General features: G+C 25.0%; 3 protein-coding genes across 3 annotated transcripts; 1 reads left to right on the forward strand and 2 right to left on the reverse strand.

The window, feature by feature from the left end:
- Positions 1-4,137: 4,137 nt before the first annotated feature.
- On the reverse strand, positions 4,138-9,156 carry LOC134827612 (zinc finger protein 501-like). Its single transcript, XM_063840343.1, has 3 exons — positions 9,149-9,156; positions 7,290-7,322; positions 4,138-5,626 (listed from the first exon to the last, which is right to left on the reverse strand). Exons 1-3 carry the CDS (start codon positions 9,154-9,156, stop codon positions 4,138-4,140), a joined length of 1,530 nt encoding a protein of 509 aa, XP_063696413.1.
- LOC134836724 (ras-related protein Ral-a) lies at positions 7,589-13,974 on the forward strand. The gene is made up of 5 exons (XM_063851927.1): positions 7,589-7,686; positions 10,268-10,562; positions 12,842-13,002; positions 13,283-13,457; positions 13,530-13,974. The coding sequence occupies exons 2-5, from the start codon at positions 10,410-10,412 to the stop codon at positions 13,635-13,637; spliced, it is 597 nt and encodes a 198-aa protein (XP_063707997.1). The 5' UTR covers positions 7,589-7,686; positions 10,268-10,409; the 3' UTR covers positions 13,638-13,974.
- A 1,314-nt stretch (positions 13,975-15,288) lies between these two features.
- Positions 15,289-18,356, reverse strand: LOC134838152 (serine-rich adhesin for platelets). Its single transcript, XM_063853623.1, has 3 exons — positions 18,180-18,356; positions 16,567-18,121; positions 15,289-15,831 (listed from the first exon to the last, which is right to left on the reverse strand). Exons 1-3 carry the CDS (start codon positions 18,337-18,339, stop codon positions 15,693-15,695), a joined length of 1,854 nt encoding a protein of 617 aa, XP_063709693.1. The 5' UTR covers positions 18,340-18,356; the 3' UTR covers positions 15,289-15,692.
- Between the last annotated feature and the right edge of the window lie 304 nt (positions 18,357-18,660).

Here is an 18,660-nt window from a genome sequence, read left to right on the forward strand (position 1 = left end):
ATTTTATTTTAAATTTTATTTATTTTTTTTAAATAATTTTTCAATGCATATAAATTGTCAGTGTGAATCATTCATAAAAAATAAAAAAAATCATTTCCATTAAAAAAAATTCATTCATCCAGTTTTGTTGGTAAGAACAGTCTGCAAAATTGTATTTCTCAACAATCAATATTGATTTGCTTTGATTTACAGCTTTGAAAGAGTATCGATGCGAAAAAATAAATCTTCTAGCGTGACAAGGAAACTTGCAAAAAAATAAAATAAACTTGTTAAAAAAAGTCAAAAATTAAAAGACTTTCGTGTTTTTTCATAAATATACAATAAAATAATTAACACATATAGGATAGAATCTTGTTAACAAAAAAAAAATGTTCTTGATATTATTAGAGAGAAAAAGTTAACTTTCACATCGCATTCACATTCAAATTGTTCACGCACATAAATAATTCAAATTTTATGCTAGAAATAGCACTTGCATACTCTTTTCCTCTCATTCTTAATATATATTTATCTATGTACTTACAAATAAAATGTATGTTTCTTTTTAACATTTTCAAAAAAAAAAATCAATTGAATTTTTTCTCACACACGTTTTAATTGTCCGATTTTTGCACACACTTTTGAATATTCACTTTGACAATTTTTAGGCACTTTTCCTCTATTTTTGTCTAAACTTTATTGTATGTTCAAATAATTTATTCGCAAAAGTTTTCACATATCATAAAACTCACCCACACTCATCAAAAAAAGTAATAATTCACTCATGAATATCAACACACTATCATTATGACAATAAGAATTTAATAAAAAAAGAGGGAAAAATATCACTATATGTTAGCAAAGTAAGTTTTCAAGAAGCACATCCGAAGGAAAAGTATTAATTTTTGTAGTTAAATATATTTGTAGGTCTTCGCAACATTGAAGGAACACACGAAAAAAAATCAAAAGGTCAAAAAAAAAATATTTTGTGCTTTAAATGTGAATTTTTTAAAATAATATTTTTCGTGAAAATAATTATTTTGTGAGCAAGAATGGGCCAGCCTGACAAATAGATTATACGCCTCATGTCTTTAAAGTTATAGTGTTTCACACGCATATTAAATACTCGTAGCCGAGACAATACAATCAATTTTTAACTTTTCAAAATAAATCTCGGCGATTTTCTTTAAAAAATATATTTAATACGAGACAGACAGCCCACCCTTAATATATTTAATACTATTTATTTATTTATTTACAAATTGTTTAATTTTCTTATTATTACATTTTTATTAGAGAAATACGAAGAAAAAGTGCAGCAGCGGAATGAAAATGCAAAAAAAAAAATCAAAGAGAATTCACGCTCTTTTTCATCCCAAGTATTTTCTAGTTTTTTATAATAATATCAAAAATCTATTGTGTCTGGGTTGACTCATATCTACCTTCTTATTTATACAGTTCACTGTAATTACAAGCTACAAATTACATAAATTATATTTACAAAAAATTTGGCACAACCATATACTACATAGTAGCGAACAGAATCTTTTGCTCATTATTCATTGCAATTGTTGATATAAAAAAAATTTAGAAGAAAAAAACGAATTTTTAAGGAGATAGACGACAAACAGTAGAGACACCGAACCGATTTAAATTAAAAGCGACACATTGTTTGAGTCTATCTGATTTTTTGGTTTGCAATAATTGTTACACAAAAAAATAAATGATAAAATTTCAATGACTTCAAGTCCTTTAATTAATTGTGCTAACGATTCATGTTCCGCTTGTTTTTTTACAGGGCTGTTAAAATTTTTTTAAATAAATTTATTATTCTTAATTAAAAATATTAATAAAAATATTTTAATATTTTTTGTGATTTTATTATTTTTTTTTGTAAAAATAAATGATTAAATGAAAAAAAAATATTATTTTTTTTTTATTTTATTTTAAAATATTAAAAATTAATTTTTTTTCTTATTTTTATAATAAATAAATAATTTATAATTAAATAAAAATAATATTTTATTTTTTTTTTATTTTATATAAAAAATATATATTTTTCGCGAGGAAAAATTATTTATAAAATTTTATTTTTTATTTTTATGTAAATTTTTTAAAATTTATTAATATTTAAAATAAAACTTTAGTTAAAACTAAAAAATTAATAAAATAATATTTAACAGCCCTGATTTTTTTTTTAAATTTTATTAAGTAGATCGTCATCACGTTGCAAAAAAAAAACTATTTAAAGTCACATTTTATAAGTGTGAAAGATACAAATCAAACTTAATCATTAACAAATAGAAAAATATTCGGAAAAAGAAACATTTTTGAAACAAACACAGGCAAAATATATAAAATAAACCTAACAACATATATATATTTACTCATTACTCATTATATAAATAGGATAAAATGTCTCACACAAAATGCTCTATTAATTTGAAAAATGCTTGATTTAAATGTATATTATAAACATTTAACATATATATTATATATGAATGTTCTATTATACACATTTCATGAAGAAAAATTAAAAACATGAATGGAAGAAAATTGGAAAAGAGACAGAAATTTTGTTGTCTCAGGTGTTAGCATACATTTAGGTATAAAATAAATATTTTGCACAATGGTTATCAAAAAAAAAACGAGAACATCAACACAAAAATATAAAATTATTATTCCCCTAAATAAATAAAACATACGACGATATAAAGTATTATTTTATCTTATATCTTGATGTTTTCTTGTCTCACGATTATATATGATATAAGCAGCAAGTGATATGGCGAAAAAAAATTGTAGAAAAAAAATGACCAGTATCAGAATTTATAGAATGCTAACTAAAATTGATCATTAAATGATAATAATAATAAAAAATATTAGTACTAATATTATTATTAATATAATAATAAAGATTTAATACAACAATAAATCATCAAAAAATAATAATTTTTTTTTGTTATATTTTTTCAAGGTAAGATTTTTAATATTTTCTTTTTTATACAACATTAAACGATATTTAATGAAAATTTTCAGGTTTGTGATTGTAATGTTTAAATATATTAATTTCAAACCCACCTGTTTTTGTTCGAAAAAGTGTTAGGAAAATTATTTAGTGAAACAATTGTTATTATTTAAAACAATAGAAAACATGATAATTTTATTAATTTAATATTTAATGGTCCTTTCAATTACGCATTATATATAGTGTGACTTTTTAATTGTTATTTATTTTATTGTCTTACATATTCTAGAATATTTAAACTATTAAGTGTCATTTCTGTGGGATGGATTTTGGTTTATTATATACTTATATTATTCATAATAAAGTCGCTCCAAATGAAACTCAATAATTATGTTTAAAATTAAAAAAAAAATAATTATGCCTCAAAAAAAAGTTTAAGTAGAAATTTTCATGAAAAATTACTATTTAAATAAAAATTAATAATAATAAAATTTTAATTATTTTTTAATTTATCATTAGGTATTATTATTATTATTATTATTTTTTTTTTTGAATAAAATTTATTAAGTATATCATAATTTTATATAATAATTAATTTATAATATAATAACATTAAAATATAAAAAATATTTTTTTACTTTCCTTTTAAAATATTTTTTTTCTATTTATTACAAATTTTTTAATATATTATTATAATATTAATATTTAATTGATAATTTATGATTTATTTTTTTTAACTATTTTTTTTAAATTTCATCAAAACTTCATTAATAAAATTATATGAAAAAATTTTTTTTTCAAAAATAATTAAAATAAAAAATTAATTAATTAATAATTAAAAATAAAATAATAAATAAATATTTTATTTTTTTCATCAGAAAAATTATTAATTTAAATACAAAAAAATATTTTAATAAAATTTATTATTAAAATTTAATAAAAATACCATAATTATTAATTTTAAATTTTAATTTCTTATATTCAATAATAAAACATGGAGTTTAATTTTTGAGTTTTATTTGGAGCGATCATAAAAACGAAAAATTGAAAAAAAAAATATTTTTCTTTAAAATTTTTCCATTGAAATTCTTTTGTTGTTTATTTTTTTGCAAACACGTGTCTCACTTATGTCAAAAAAAATTTTCGCACAACAAAAAATATGAAGCGAAAAAATATTAAAAAGAATTTTTTCATGTATCCGCATCAAAAGCTATTTTAATAGGCACAGGTGGTTGCTTAATTAAATGTGTCTTTTCCATATGATTTTTCAACTTTGTGTTGTACAAAAATTTCTTGTTGCAATAATTGCACTCGAAATGTTTCTTGCCGAGATGCGTTTGCATGTGCGCATTAAGGTTGCCCCGAATCCGAAACGAATGATTACAAATTTGACATTGAAAGGGTTTCTCGTCCGTATGAATGAGCAAATGTTCCTTCACATGCCCAAATTGCGTAAATCGCTTGCCGCACACCTCGCACGAGTACTTTTTCTCGCCCGTATGGATGTACGTGTGCATCTTGAGCCCGGAGAGTTGCGAAAAATTCTTGTTACATACCTGACAATTGTACGGCTTGACGCCCGTATGCGAGCGGATGTGCACCTCGAGATGGAAATTCGTGTGAAAAGATTTGCCGCAATCGTTGCACAAGTAATTTTTATCGCGATTCCGCAAATTTCGCCGATTATTTTCGTGAATGTTGTCAATGTGCCGGAACATGCCCTGCTTCGACGTGAACCGCAAATCGCAAATTTTACAAACAAAAGGCTTGACTTTCTCCGTGACGCCATGAACGGTTCGCATGTGATTCGTGAAAATGGCGTAAGAACAAGTCTCGTTGCCGCAAAGGTTGCATTTCATGACGTAACTGTCGCGCGAGGCATCTTCGACGCGATGCAACTTCAAATGTTCGTACAGCAAAACGGGCTCGTTGAATTTTTTTTCGCATCGATCGCAGACGAGACGAGCTCCTTTGTGCAGCAACATGTGACGCTTCAAATTGCTCTTGTGCGTAAAGGATCTCGTGCAAAGCGGACATTTGGTTTTGGCTAATTTATGGTAGTTCCGATGTCGGCGATACGAAATTTGATTGGGAAACACTTTGCTGCAATGAAGACAATAAAATTTGTCTTCTTTCTGGTTATTTTTGATAAATTCCTTCGCCTCGTCACTCACAACTTTCGTTTTTTCCACATTTTTTGTCTCTTTTTTATTTTTTTTCTTAAAACTATCACCCGGATCCATCTCCTTGCACATCGCTTCGTCATCCTCCGCTGTCACAACTAACTGAACTTCGACATTTTTCTCAGAATTTTCGTTCAAAGCAGTCGAAAGTTCATGTTGCTGCTTTGCAACTTCGCTCAAACTGCCTTCAACGGGCGCCTTTAGAGCTTCAACCAAAACATTTTCATCGAAAAACGTAAAAGTCGTATCCTTAAAGTCGCCAAAGTCGGAAACGGGCACGGAACAATCCCCGGATAAAACCAAACTATCGAGATTGATGACCTGGATCTCGCCATTTTCGAGCACGGAGTTTAAAACGTTATCCTCGTGGTCGAGCAACGGTGCGAGAAGCTGTTCGCGCAAATATGCATCCGATTTTATAAATAGCTGTCGAATCTCGAAGGCGTCAACGAACTTTTGTGCACAAACCATGCAAATGTACTGCGGAAGACCATCACTTTCACTAAACTGTAAAATATTTCACACATTTTTTTTATTCTTTTTTTTTCAGGAAAAGCATTTTTCGTACCATCAAGCCAGTCACATCTTTCAACAACCGCAGCATGGAATAATTTTTATACATATCAAATATTGAGATCATGAATAAGTCGTCTGCACGGAGGCAGGATCGACAATTACTATTTAAATTCATAACTAATGATTTTGTGCTTTTTTTTTTTTTTTTCAACTACTACCCGACAATTAAACTACAAACTATTTTTTTGCTGCTCTACATTTTCTTCTAGAGAACCTAATGCAGTGAAATTCGAAAAACTACTGAGAAGCTGATGAGAAAAACAGATTTTATATTTTGAGAAAAACACTTGTAGATTAGACACATTGCACGTTCTTATGTAGAGAGGTAAGTATGCATTGCATTGACATTCATTATGTGTCTCTTTTAATTTTATTTATTTAAATTTTTATTTACTCACAAAAAAAATTTGCTATCTTAATGTTGTGTTTTTTTATTAAAACTTTTTTTTAACTAATAAAAAATGTTTTTAATAGTAATTTTGAAGCAAAATAATGAAATATTTAAATGTATCTAAATAATTTTTTATTTATTTATTAATTATTTAATTAATTATTATTATAATTTATATTTCATTATTTTTTTTTTAAATAATTCGATGCAAAATAATAAAATAGTATTAAAATATATTAATATAAAAATTAATATATAAATTATTAATTTTAAATATATTTTTAAAATAATTGAAAATAAAATTATTAATTAATAAACATTTTAAAATTTATTTTAAAATATAAATAAAATAAACATTTAAATTAAATATTTTCCTAAATTTCTTATAATATTTTTAAAATAATAAAAATAAAATTGATAAAATCAATAAACATATTTTTCGAGCTCTTTAAAATAAAAAAAATAATAATTTAAATAAAATTAATAAAAAAAAAATTAAATATACAAAATTTAATGAAACATAAAAAAAAATATATTTTAAACAAATCTTTAGCATTAATTGAAATTAAATATTTTAAAAATAATATTAATAATAATATTTAGTATTAAATGAAAAAAAAAATATTTTTCAAGTTCTTTAAAATTTAATAAGTAATATTAATTATTATAAATAATAACATTAATTTATAACATTAATATATCTATTATACCTAAAAATGAATAAATTATGAATAACAATTTTTTATTAAATTATTTTATCATTATTTAGCTATTTTGAATTGAAGTTGTATATTTTATAATAATTTGATTATAATAACATTTCTTTATTATTTTTATATATTTTTTAAATTATAATTTAATTATTATTGGGCCATAAAATAATAATAAAATTAAATATTATTATATTCATATTAAATTTTTAACAAAACATTTATTTTTCAGCCAATTTGCGTTCAAAAAGCAACAAAAAATATAAATTGGAGAGAATATGAGGATTGCAACCATATGAATTAAGAAGCAATAATAGGTTAAGACCAATATTAGAATATCTTTCTATAAACAAGACTCAGTTGGTATGAAAAAATTAAAATTTCTAACAAAATTTCAATGAATATGAAACATGTTCAAGAAAATCAAGAAAAATTCTCAACGGAATAATAAACAACACATTAAGTTATGTTACGTCGCTTACGATACCTTAAGTTCAACCTCCGAAATACAAACTCTTCTTCATATTCAAGCGAAAACCGTAAAAATTTCAAAATATACATTGGGAAATCCAATATAATATTTCAGGTCCGTAACTTAATGAAAATTTTCTTTTTAAAAAATTAAAAAACTTTTTCCTTTTAACTCATAAACCAATAAAATAAATTTTTACAATCCCCCAATTTTTTCACCCTATCCCATTACACCCCTGTTAACGCTTGAATCATCACGAAGACAAAAAACTTGAATTAATATGTGGCAATTTTTCAGTTTAGAAGACGAGAGCGAGAGTTTTGAATTTAATTTTGAGAAATGCTCCGTATTTTTATTTAAATTTAATTGATCGGAGTGCAAAATAATTCAAAAAAATATCGTGAAACGTAAGAAATTTCCCAGAATTATCAAAAAACAAACCGTGACTCGTGCAAAATGTCGTAACAACCACAAAATAATTAAAAATTAAATGGGACGCTAAATAAACGCCCAAAAAAATTATAAAATTTCAATTTTTTACGAAGAAAAGTTGTTCGCAAAGTGACTAAATTCCTCAGAAAATCCGCTTGAATCAGCAAATTTATCAAAAAAATCATCAAACAAAATATTTGCCTATAAATGTAATCTTATATCAACACAGCTTCGATATTTATTTGATAAATGTATGTTGATACGTGTATATATGACTCACTCAACACACAGTCAATGGATTAATAATATTATAATAATTATGTGTCTACTACAACAACAAAAAAAGTGACTTTGACAAAAAAAATTGGAATTTGTGTGTGAATTGTGCGAAAAATTGTAGGAGGTGAATTATGGAATGGACACGATGATGACATGATGATTAGAAAAAAAAAAATGTTAGAAGAAGGAGAAGAAGAAATAATTTTAATTTGAAAGGTTAAAGCGCACAAAGGTCAATAACCTTTCATTAAAAAAAAATAACAGTAAAAAATTTTCTTATCTAGCAATTAAACAATTGATACATAGTCAAAAAGTGCTGCAAAATATGGGTGCGAACCGAAAATTTAGTTAGTCTCTATTTTATGACGTGAACACAGTTAACCAATGCATTAAGTTACTCGCAACAATACTTGACAGTGTTGCTGTAAGAAAGAAAGACAGGGGTATTCAAATAACAAAGCGTGAGAATTGTTTGCTCTCTTTATGTTTTTTTTTCGTCTTAAATTTTTTTTTATTGTTTGAATTTTTTTTTTGTAACTGAAAAAAAATTATTTAAAAAAAAATAATGACATAATTCCAAAGGAAACTGCTGATAAGGATGATTCATGTTCGATGAGTAAATAGTAACTACTTGAAAAAAAAATAAAAAAAAAATTCCATAAGATGATGAAGTCACGTCAAGAATCACGTCAAAAAAAAAATTATAGCATTTTTTAAACAATTACGCTAAATATTTTATGCCTTGCTGGCACATGTGTTCTAATCAATCTTTATTTTTAATTTTTAATGACCACAATAACCCTGCAATAACTTTTTAACTCGATACGCTTGAGAATTCCAATCAATAGAGAAACGTTCTCTCTGACCATCGAAAAACAATTGAAATGTATTTAATCGAGCTGTATGCAAAAAAAAAGAGAATTACTGTCGACTGGTCTAATTATAGCAACAAAATAAAAAAAAAACAGTATCGCACAAGAATAGGAAATGTTTGAGTGATGATCTTAAGCAGTTACGTTCTTTTGTTTTGTAAACAAATGGTAAAAAATATAATTACAAGGTGCTCGCGTATATTTTTCTTTTAATTATATATGATCTTTTTGATTCGTCTCGTTGGAGATAGCTGCTTTTAGTTATTAAAGACACATATTTTCTCACTCAGACATTCCGCATGTGCTCTACTAACCAATATATTAAATTAATTGCGAACGAATACACTTTCATTGAATATTTTATCAAGTACTGTTATATTGTTGGGTATTTTTTTATATTCTACATTGTTTTTATCGCATTTTTTATTAATTTTTTGATATTATAATCCAAAAATATTTTTGTATTAAAAAAATTAAGATTTCAAGAAAAAAAAAAGTATGAAAAAAAACTTTCGAATTTAAATAATTTTTAAAATAAAAAAGAAGATTTAAGAAAATAATTTTGTAAAGAAAAAAAATTTAATTAATTAAATAATAATTTTTTTAATAATAAAACTTAAAAATAAAAATTATTCCATAAAAATAATTTTTTAAAAATATTTAAAAAATTAAATAAAAATAAATTTTTTAATTGAAAAAATTTTTTAAAATAATTATTTTTAAATTATTTATTTAAATATTAATTATTTTTATTATTAATTTTTATTTTTAAATTTTTATTATTAATAAAATAATTTTAAATTATTTTTAAATAATTAAAATTAAATATTTTTTTATTTTAAATTTTTTATATTTTAATTTTAATAATTTGAATTGACTTTTTTAAATTAAATAATTTTCTTCGTTAAGTAAATTTTTTAATTTTACTATCCAACATATAGTTGAAAATTTTAATTTAAAAAAAATATTTCAATTCTAATGTTTTTTTATAAATAATTTTTTAACTTTTAAATTTTGTAATTTCTTTTATTATTATTTTTTCAATTTTTTTAAATTTATTCAATTGAATTTTTTTTAATTCATTACCTATAATTTTTTTTTATTTTTAAAAATTCAAGTAAAAAAAATATATAATAAAGAATAAAAATTTTATTAAAAAATTATAACTTTTAAAGTTAAAAAATATTTTTTTATCAATATTTAATTTATAATATTTTTTAAAAATTTTTTAATTGATAAAAAATTAATTAAAAACTTTTATAAAAAACATACTACAATCGACTTCACTTGTTAATTCAACAAATTTGTGGTTGTTACGTACATTTTATTAAATATAAACGTTCATACGTGTCTGTGGATGATTTTTACCGTGAAAAATTCAAAAGATTGTTTTATTTTTTTACAGAAAAAACAGAAGTATACAAACAAAACACAAATAAAGTGCATGTAATAATAATACTATTGTATACCACAGCGAATTCAATCTCTTAGAAATAAATTGTAACTTTTGCATTTAACACAACAAAACAACAACAACAAGTAACAAAATGGTAAACAAACCAACGAACGGACCAGCTCTTCATAAAGTGATCATGGTCGGCAGTGGCGGCGTTGGAAAATCCGCCCTCACCTTGCAATTCATGTATGACGAGTTCGTGGAGGATTATGAACCAACAAAAGCCGACAGTTATCGCAAAAAGGTAAGAAAATCTTTTTTTGTCGCAAGATATGTCAAGCCATAAAAAACACAATAAATTCGAATTCTTGCCAAAAAAAAAGTTCTGAAATTATTTCCGACCTAAATAACATTCGGCACGCTCGAGTCTGGAATCTGTTCAATTTGAGCGAATATTTTAATAAAGAAGTGCTTACTATTCATCGTGACAACAACCTACTGCTTATTGATGAGTTCTATTTCTAGCCAATTTCTGTTTGTTGTTATTTGAATATTTCAGTCGGCACATTCGTATGTCTTCTTTAAGTAAATAGTAGAAAAATTTTGTATTGTTTCTCGTTTTCACTTACGGATTTACGGAATTTTTGCGAGTAATCTCGTTGCTAAGATATTTCTCGAAGAATTTGTAATATTATGTTTACTGCAACATTTTGCAGTTTTAATGTGTTGAGTAATGTTGAGAAGTCAGAAAAATGTAGAAACCGGTAGAATGTCACAGATTCAAAGTAACTGCACATTTAATGATGATATGTGTCATATATGTTATTTGTTAACATCTTTAAATGGCAAAGAACTGATATCTTGTAAAAAATTTCAAAATAAAAATTTAATTTATTTTTTATTTAATTTATAATTTAATATTTATTTAATTAAAATTGTAAAAAAAATTTATTTAATTTTTTATTTAAAAAAAATATTAATAATTTAATTAATTGTTATTTTTATTAAAATTATTAATTAAATAAAATAAATTTTTTCATTTCATTTTTTGTTTTTTTTTTAATTATTTTTCAATGATTTTTTTTTAATTTAGAAATTACTTGTAAAAAATTTTTTAACGTACCTATAAATAAAAATATAAAATTGTTTTAATAAATTTTAAAAAATTTTATTTTTTTATAGAAACATAATATTTAAAAAAAAATTAAACGAAGAAAATTTTGAATAAAAAATAAATTAATTAATTCAAATTAATTTATATTATAAAAAAATAATCGAAGTACAAAATTATTTCCGAAATTATTCAAAAAAAAATTATTATAATTTATTTAAATTTTAATTAATTAATTAACTTTATTTTTTAATTAAAATTTTCTTTATTTAACATTTTTTTAAAAATAATTTCTTGAGTTAAAAATAAATTAATATTTATAATAGACAAAAAATTAAAATTAAATAATTTCTGTCTAAAAATAAGCAACAAAAAAAATCACGTGATATTTTTTTTTTTTGCAATCACTCAACCATAAAGATAAGTGATAACAATATTACATCACATCGATTATTAGCAAGAACCACAGAATACATTAACACTTATTTCGCTAATTTCATGGTTAGTTGTCACTCGATAAAAATCTCAAACAAACAGCTGAATAGATTTCTTTGTATGTTAATTGCATGTTATTTCGTAAAAAATTAAAAAAATAAGAAAGACTTCTTTATGAGGTCATTTTATATTTTCGGTAACCGCTGAAATGTCAGGAAGAAGCTCGCAATCGGAACTTGTCAATAAAAAAGTGTGTTGTCAGAGACACAAAATAAAAATAAACATTGAACCCCTTTTGCATAAGGACAAAAAATCAATATTTGAACCCTTCTATTAAAAGTGTCAATATAACTTAATTGAGTGTAATTTGAAGGAAAAAAAAAGTTGTCAGTGAAAAACATTAAATGTTTATTGAACGTTTCACCTCGGATGCATCGCGGCGTGGCGTTGTCTAAATAAATTTAAGTTAGTTGAACTTCTTACCACTAATAGCATTAGGAATGTAATCTAAAATTGTCGATTCACGTGATACGGGAAGCCATATCCTTTTGTCACCTACTTTTTCTTGTTCTTTTTTTATTTATTGGAAGAAAATTGAAGGACGACCATGAATTTTTTTTATTTTTTTTTTAAATTTATTTGTAATATTTTTTATTTAAAAAAATAAATAAATAATTTTAAAATATTTTTTAAATTTTTTAATTAATTTTTTTTAAAATTTTAAAATAATAATTTAATTTAAAAAAAATATTTTATTTTTCAAAAATTTTAAAAATATTTTTTAAAAAAATCAAATTTTTATTTTTATTAATTTTTTTAATTAAATTTTTTAATTATTTTAATTTAGATTTTTTATTTTTATTTATAGGTATTTTTTTTAAATTTTTATTTATTTAAATAAATTTAGAAAATTTAAAAAATATGAAAATTAAAAAAATTTAAATTAAATAATTTAAAAATTTTAATAATATTTTTAGAAAAAATTAAATAATTCAAATAAATTAATAAATTTTTAACATTTTTTTTTCTTTCAACAGGTTGTTTTGGACGGCGAAGAAGTACAAATTGATATTCTAGATACAGCGGGTCAGGAAGATTATGCTGCCATTAGAGATAATTATTTTCGTAGCGGAGAGGGATTTTTATGCGTGTTCTCAATAACGGACGACGAGAGTTTTCAGGCAACTCAAGAATTCAGGTAAGCCATGCGTGTCCTTCAAACGAAAAAAAAATAAAATAAGTCAAAAAACGGATATTTAAGACAAAAATTATTAGATATTGTCATGCGATCGTTGACTTGATTAACAAAAGTTGGGTCAAAATGTTAATGAGGTCAATGCCTTTTTTTTAATAGATAGATAGTTTTAATTATTCGTCACTTGTTTATTTTTCTTGTAACAGAAAATTGAAATAATTAACAAAAACGTTTTTTTTCTATTTTTTATTTATCGAACCACACCAACTTCAACACACAAAAGGGAACAAATATTGCGTGTAAAAAACGATGAAAACATACCATTTCTATTAGTTGGTAATAAATGTGATTTGAATTCGCGACGCAAGGTACCGTTAGCCGAATGTCAATCACGTGCCCAAGCATGGGGAGTGCCGTACGTTGAGACATCCGCAAAAACAAGGGAATGCGTGGATAAGGTAAGAATTATCTCTCGCAACAATAAAAAAAACATTTTTGATAAAAAAAATATTTTTTTATGATGTTTTTAGGTATTCTTTGATCTAATGCGCGAGATACGATCACGGAAGACGGAAACCAAGCAAGAAGCTCAGAAGAAACCCAGCAAAAAACGCAAACTCAAATGCACAATTATCTAGAGTACAAGATCGCCAAAAAATAAAAAAGTTCATCAAAAATAGTCCCGAAAACACACTGTATCCTGTGTAAAAATAAATCGATATTTTTATCACGTCAAGAAATAGTCTAAGCGAAATTTAAACATATTAAGCGCGAAATCAATTTTTACACCATCTGCGCTGACTTTTACAAATCTCAAACAGAGAAAATATATATTAAAATTTGCTACTCAAGTCTTTATAAAAATAAAAGAAAAAAATCAACTGTAACAAAAAATACATAAAAATAGCTCTTAAATATAAATAAATAAATATAAAATAATAATAATGCACTTTAAATAATTTTAATTAATTTATAAAGTTGAAAATTGCCGTAAAATCAGAGAACAATTAAAATTATAATTATTATTACAAATTATATAAAAATATATATATTTAAAAAAAAAATCACTACTATAAAATCGGCAAGATTTTTAAATTAAAATAAATAGTTTTTAATTTTATTCTGTAAGTATACTACTATCTTTAAAAAAAATGTCAAAGCTTTCTCATTACTTTTGTGATTGGTCATTAATTTAAATAAAAAATGATCAAACTTATAATTATAAATAAATAAATAAAAAAATAAAATATTTATCCTCCAACATTGCATTTATGATATTTTTCTGCTACTTTTCTGTGTCTTAAAATTTTATAAACTGCCAAATCTACTCGTCCAACTTTTGGCATTAAAAAAATATTTATTTATTTTTTTCTAAATTATTTTTCGCTTTTTTCATCAAAAAAAATGTATTTACCTCTGATAGTTGTTAAGATTGTCTAAGCACGCTTCCTCAATAAATAGTAAGCTGAAAATTGTTGAGCTAAAATTCCATCAGATCAATTTCTTTCTTTTATTTAAGTTAAAATTTAATAAAAATGTAAAAAAATTGATCAATGTGACAGATTAAAAAAATATATATTAAATAAAAGAACAAATAATATAATTAATTAATAATAATAAAGGATGCTCCATAAAATAAAAAAATATTTTTTTTTTAAATTTTTTTTTGAAGATAAATTTTTAATAATAAAAAAAGTAAGTAAATAAAATACATTTTTAATTTTTTTTTCTTGTAATTTATTTCTTTTCTCAGATTTTTTTTTCTTTATAATATTTTTTTTAGTTTCTATTTTGGTTTGAGAAATAATATTTTTAATGATAATAATTTGTTAACTAATATAAAAAAAAAATAATTTTAAAATTGAATTCATTTTGTTTGTTAATTTTTTAAAATAATATTATTTTAAACAATTTTTTTTATTTAAGTAAGGATAAAACTTATATCATACATGTTTTTTTAAGACTATCACAATAAAATATAATGATAATAAATAAATAAATTTGTACACAAAAAATTATATCGCTATGAAAGTGATGACGGCAACAACGTTAAAAGACACAAAAAGCGATTTGCAGTAATTTTCTTCCAACTTTTTTTTTAATATTTATATTTTTTTTTATAATTTAGCAGAAATAAATATGGAACAAATAAATAGCACGAAGCAGCATGAATAATATATATGTAAGGATAGGAAGATTTTGATACATATTTTTTTTCCTTTTCTTTCATGTATAATATAATATTTAATATATATATATTTTTTAGTTAGATTTATGTTTTTTTTTTAGTATCAAAGCTATCTAATATTAGCAGACGAGTGCTAAGAGGACGTGTGTAATCTAATACATTTTTTTATAATAATTAGTAATTTTATGTGTATCTAGCAAGCATTTTTTTCCATATATTTTAAACACTTTTTTTGTGATAGGAATTATTTCAACTGTTATCCGTGTAAAAGCTGATATTTTTTTGTTACTTTTTACATAAATATTAAAGTCGAATTTTATGACATCAAAAAATATCGGTTCAGTCTCTCGCTGTATTTGCATTAGCTTCATTTTTTTAATACCATTCATTGATGAGAGTTTTCTTATTAATTTTCTATATATTGCACAGTAAATCTAACATTGTCTTTTTTTGTTTGTTTTGAGTCACTTTTTACCAAAATGAGAAAATAAAGTTAAATAAGTTTTTATAGAGCGGGACCTTTAAAGCGATCGTCGTCGTCATCTTGATCGGAGAGGAAGTCATCTACTGTGTCGGAAAGGTGGTCCATCGTCTCTATATTAGCTGCCATAAGTCGTAAGTTTTCCACACCGGATAATAATTGTCTAAAAAAAATAGAAAATTTTATTAAAATTGATTAAAAATATTTTTAAGAATTTTTAATTTAAAAATTTAATTAAAAAAAAATTAAAAAAAAAATATTTTAAATAATTTTATAATTAATTGAATTTGAAGAAAATTTCTTCGCATATTTTTTTATATTTTTTTTTTTTTGTTAATTTCTTTAAATTTTTTTTTTTCTTATTTAAAAAGTTTTAGAATTTTACTATTTTGAATAATTTTAAATGAAATAAAAATTTATAATTTTTTTTCGTAATTTCTTTTTTGAAAATTTTGTTAAAATTTTAATAAATTTAGAATTTTATAATTTTGAATAATTATTAAGGAAAAAAAATTTTATGTAATAATTTTAAAAATTTGAAATTCAAAGATTAAAAAATTTTCAAAACATTTTAAATAATAATTTTTTAACTTTTTTTTTTGTAATCTTTTTTTCAAAATTGAGCATGAAAAATTAATTAAAGCAATAAATTATTTTTTTATAATTTTAGTAAGTTTTAACAAACATTTAATTTTTAAAATTCATTTTATAGGTTTATACCTATTTTTTTCATAATTTCTTAATTTTTTAAAATTTGTAAAAATTTGAAAATAAAAAAAAAATCAAAATTCGGTCAAAAAAATGAGCAAAATATAAAAATATTTAATTTTAATTTTTTTTAAATATATTTTTTAGTCAGTTTTTGACAAAAAAAATTAATGAATTTTTGAAATTTTACCTTAAATTACTTTCTGCGGTGGTTGCTGCGAGTCTCAATTCTCGCGACAATTGACTCGATCGTGAGATTCCTCTTTGCCTCTGGAAACCTGCGCCTCCCACAGCGCCTTCTTCACGTTTCAACGCTTCATTTTCCCTCCTCAACGCCTGCATCTCCCCGCTCATTTGCTTAATTTGCTGCTTCAGCTTGGCAACTAAACTACTATTACTACTTTCTGTTGACGAACTCGCCTGCGAGTTACTTTCCGCTTGTCTTGCTCGTTGCTCTTCGATCAGCAAATGTTCGAGCTCACTTATGCGACACGTTTGATTGACAATAATTTGCCGACAATCGTCTAATTCGTTTCTCAGTCGATCGTTGTCGGCTTGAAGACGCGAAATTGTCGCCGTTAGCGGATCATCGGGGGAATTAAAGTGCGGCGTATCTTGCGTAACGTCAGCTAATCGCCCGGAAGAGTGAATGGGACCATCTGACAAGAAATCCGGGAGTGTTTGGATTTTATCGGTTGACTGATCGCGGTTCATGTCGGAATGACTTCCGTATCCGAAAGCGCCTCGTTGTCCTTCTGTGATGTCCGGAGGCAAATCTGGCGGCGGTTGTTCCCTTCGCACGTCGTTATTTTGTCGTGGCAAGTCTAACGGGATAATTGGCGAAGGATTTCTCGCTGAACGTGATCGATTATTCGAATGATTGGGACTCGAATTCAGATCGAGAGGCAAATTATTACTCAGATCGACGTAGGCGATGTTACTGCGATTCGAGGAAACATTTTGCCCATCCGCCAAATTATTTATCGTGAAATCGGGCAAATGTTCAAAATCCACAGAAACGGGCGAATGACTTTTGGGACTGTTACTTAAGCCATGATACCATTGTTCCATGACGAGATGATCTTGCACAAAGTCGGGCAAGGCAGCGGAAAACTCCGACGTACCCATGTGTCGATTTGCCGTTGATCGATTTGCTTCGGAGGAACTTCCTCGTCCTGTATAATTGTGATGCGGATGACTTGGCGACGCATTTTGTTGAATACTATTCACTTTTCTGTCGTATTTCGGACTTTCCGTTGTCGGGCTCTCGATGTCGTAATTCGAAAATGATCTCTGAACCGGATAATCTGAATTAAAAGAGCTGTTACTTCGACTATGAAACATGCTGGAACGCTCATCTGACAACTCCGAAAGACTTGATTGCGAGTCAAATGATGGAAATCGCGGCGAACGCTTCATTTTCGACTCGCCTCCTGTCCCCAGAGCATGCACCGACTGAAATTGCGGGATCTTTGGTCGCGCGCCTGTATGTTGATTCTGATTTAGCGAAGACGTAGTGGCAGATTTCGAGGGAGTTAAGGTGTCTCCATTCAGAATCGACGTACTACTTCGACTATGGCAGATGTTGTTCGTCGTCGTCGTGGAATTTGTCGTCGAAGTCGTCGTTGTTGAAGCAGCAGCAGCAGCTGAAGCGCCTGGATTGTTGTTGTCTCGTTTGAGGAAATGTTTGAACGAAAAGGGATTCTCTTCGCGTGTTCGAAAGACGCCATCGAGAGTTTGTGTCGCTGAAAAAAAAGAAAGGAAAAAATAAAAACAAGTTTTTGCGTGACAAGAGACACTTACTTGGATCAGCATTCCCGTTTACGAGGATATTTTGATTATTTGTGGTTGTTGTGAGATTCGAGTCGCCTTGCTCCGCACTTTTTCGCGTATTATCTGCCGGAATTTCGCCCATGTTTGCCTCTAATTCGTTCGAATTTATCGAATTTTGATTTTCTGACATTATTTTTGTGTGTTGTGATTCGTTCGACCCAATACCCAATTCCGGAGTGAGCGAATTCAAGCACGCTAATTCAGATATTGGCCCAGTTTACATTTTAAAAATTGATAGATGGCGCTTTTTATGTACAACTTCCGGAAAATTCATATCCGGAATAGCGCCCTCAATACGGAAATGGATATTTTTATCATTTTCATTCGTCTCATTGTGAAAATTAAAAGTTTCGGAAGGTGAATTATTTGCGAGAACATGTTTTTCAATATTTTTCGATTTTTTTAAATTATTGATATGGATTTTTGGAAAAAGGGAAAAAAATATTTCAGA

Source organism: Culicoides brevitarsis, chromosome 1 (assembly GCF_036172545.1).
Source record: "Culicoides brevitarsis isolate CSIRO-B50_1 chromosome 1, AGI_CSIRO_Cbre_v1, whole genome shotgun sequence".
NCBI lineage: Eukaryota > Metazoa > Arthropoda > Insecta > Diptera > Ceratopogonidae > Culicoides > Culicoides brevitarsis.

Excerpts from the sequence above, each read along its gene's own strand:
- LOC134827612 (XM_063840343.1), bottom strand. Across the intron at positions 5,627-7,289 it reads GAGGTTGAACTTAAGGTATC|TGATGGTCTTCCGCAGTACA; the intron begins GTAAGCGACGTA and ends GTTTAGTGAAAG.
- LOC134836724 (XM_063851927.1), top strand. The coding sequence starts at position 10,410 with ATGGTAAACAAACCAACGAACGGACCAGCTCTTCATAAAGTGATCATG. Across the intron at positions 13,003-13,282 it reads CAGGCAACTCAAGAATTCAG|GGAACAAATATTGCGTGTAA; the intron begins GTAAGCCATGCG and ends AACACACAAAAG. Across the intron at positions 13,458-13,529 it reads CAAGGGAATGCGTGGATAAG|GTATTCTTTGATCTAATGCG; the intron begins GTAAGAATTATC and ends TGATGTTTTTAG.
- LOC134838152 (XM_063853623.1), bottom strand. The coding sequence starts at position 18,339 with ATGTCAGAAAATCAAAATTCGATAAATTCGAACGAATTAGAGGCAAAC. Across the intron at positions 18,122-18,179 it reads AAACGGGAATGCTGATCCAA|CGACACAAACTCTCGATGGC; the intron begins GTAAGTGTCTCT and ends CTTTTTTTTCAG. Across the intron at positions 15,832-16,566 it reads ACCGCAGAAAGTAATTTAAG|ACAATTATTATCCGGTGTGG; the intron begins GTAAAATTTCAA and ends TATTTTTTTTAG.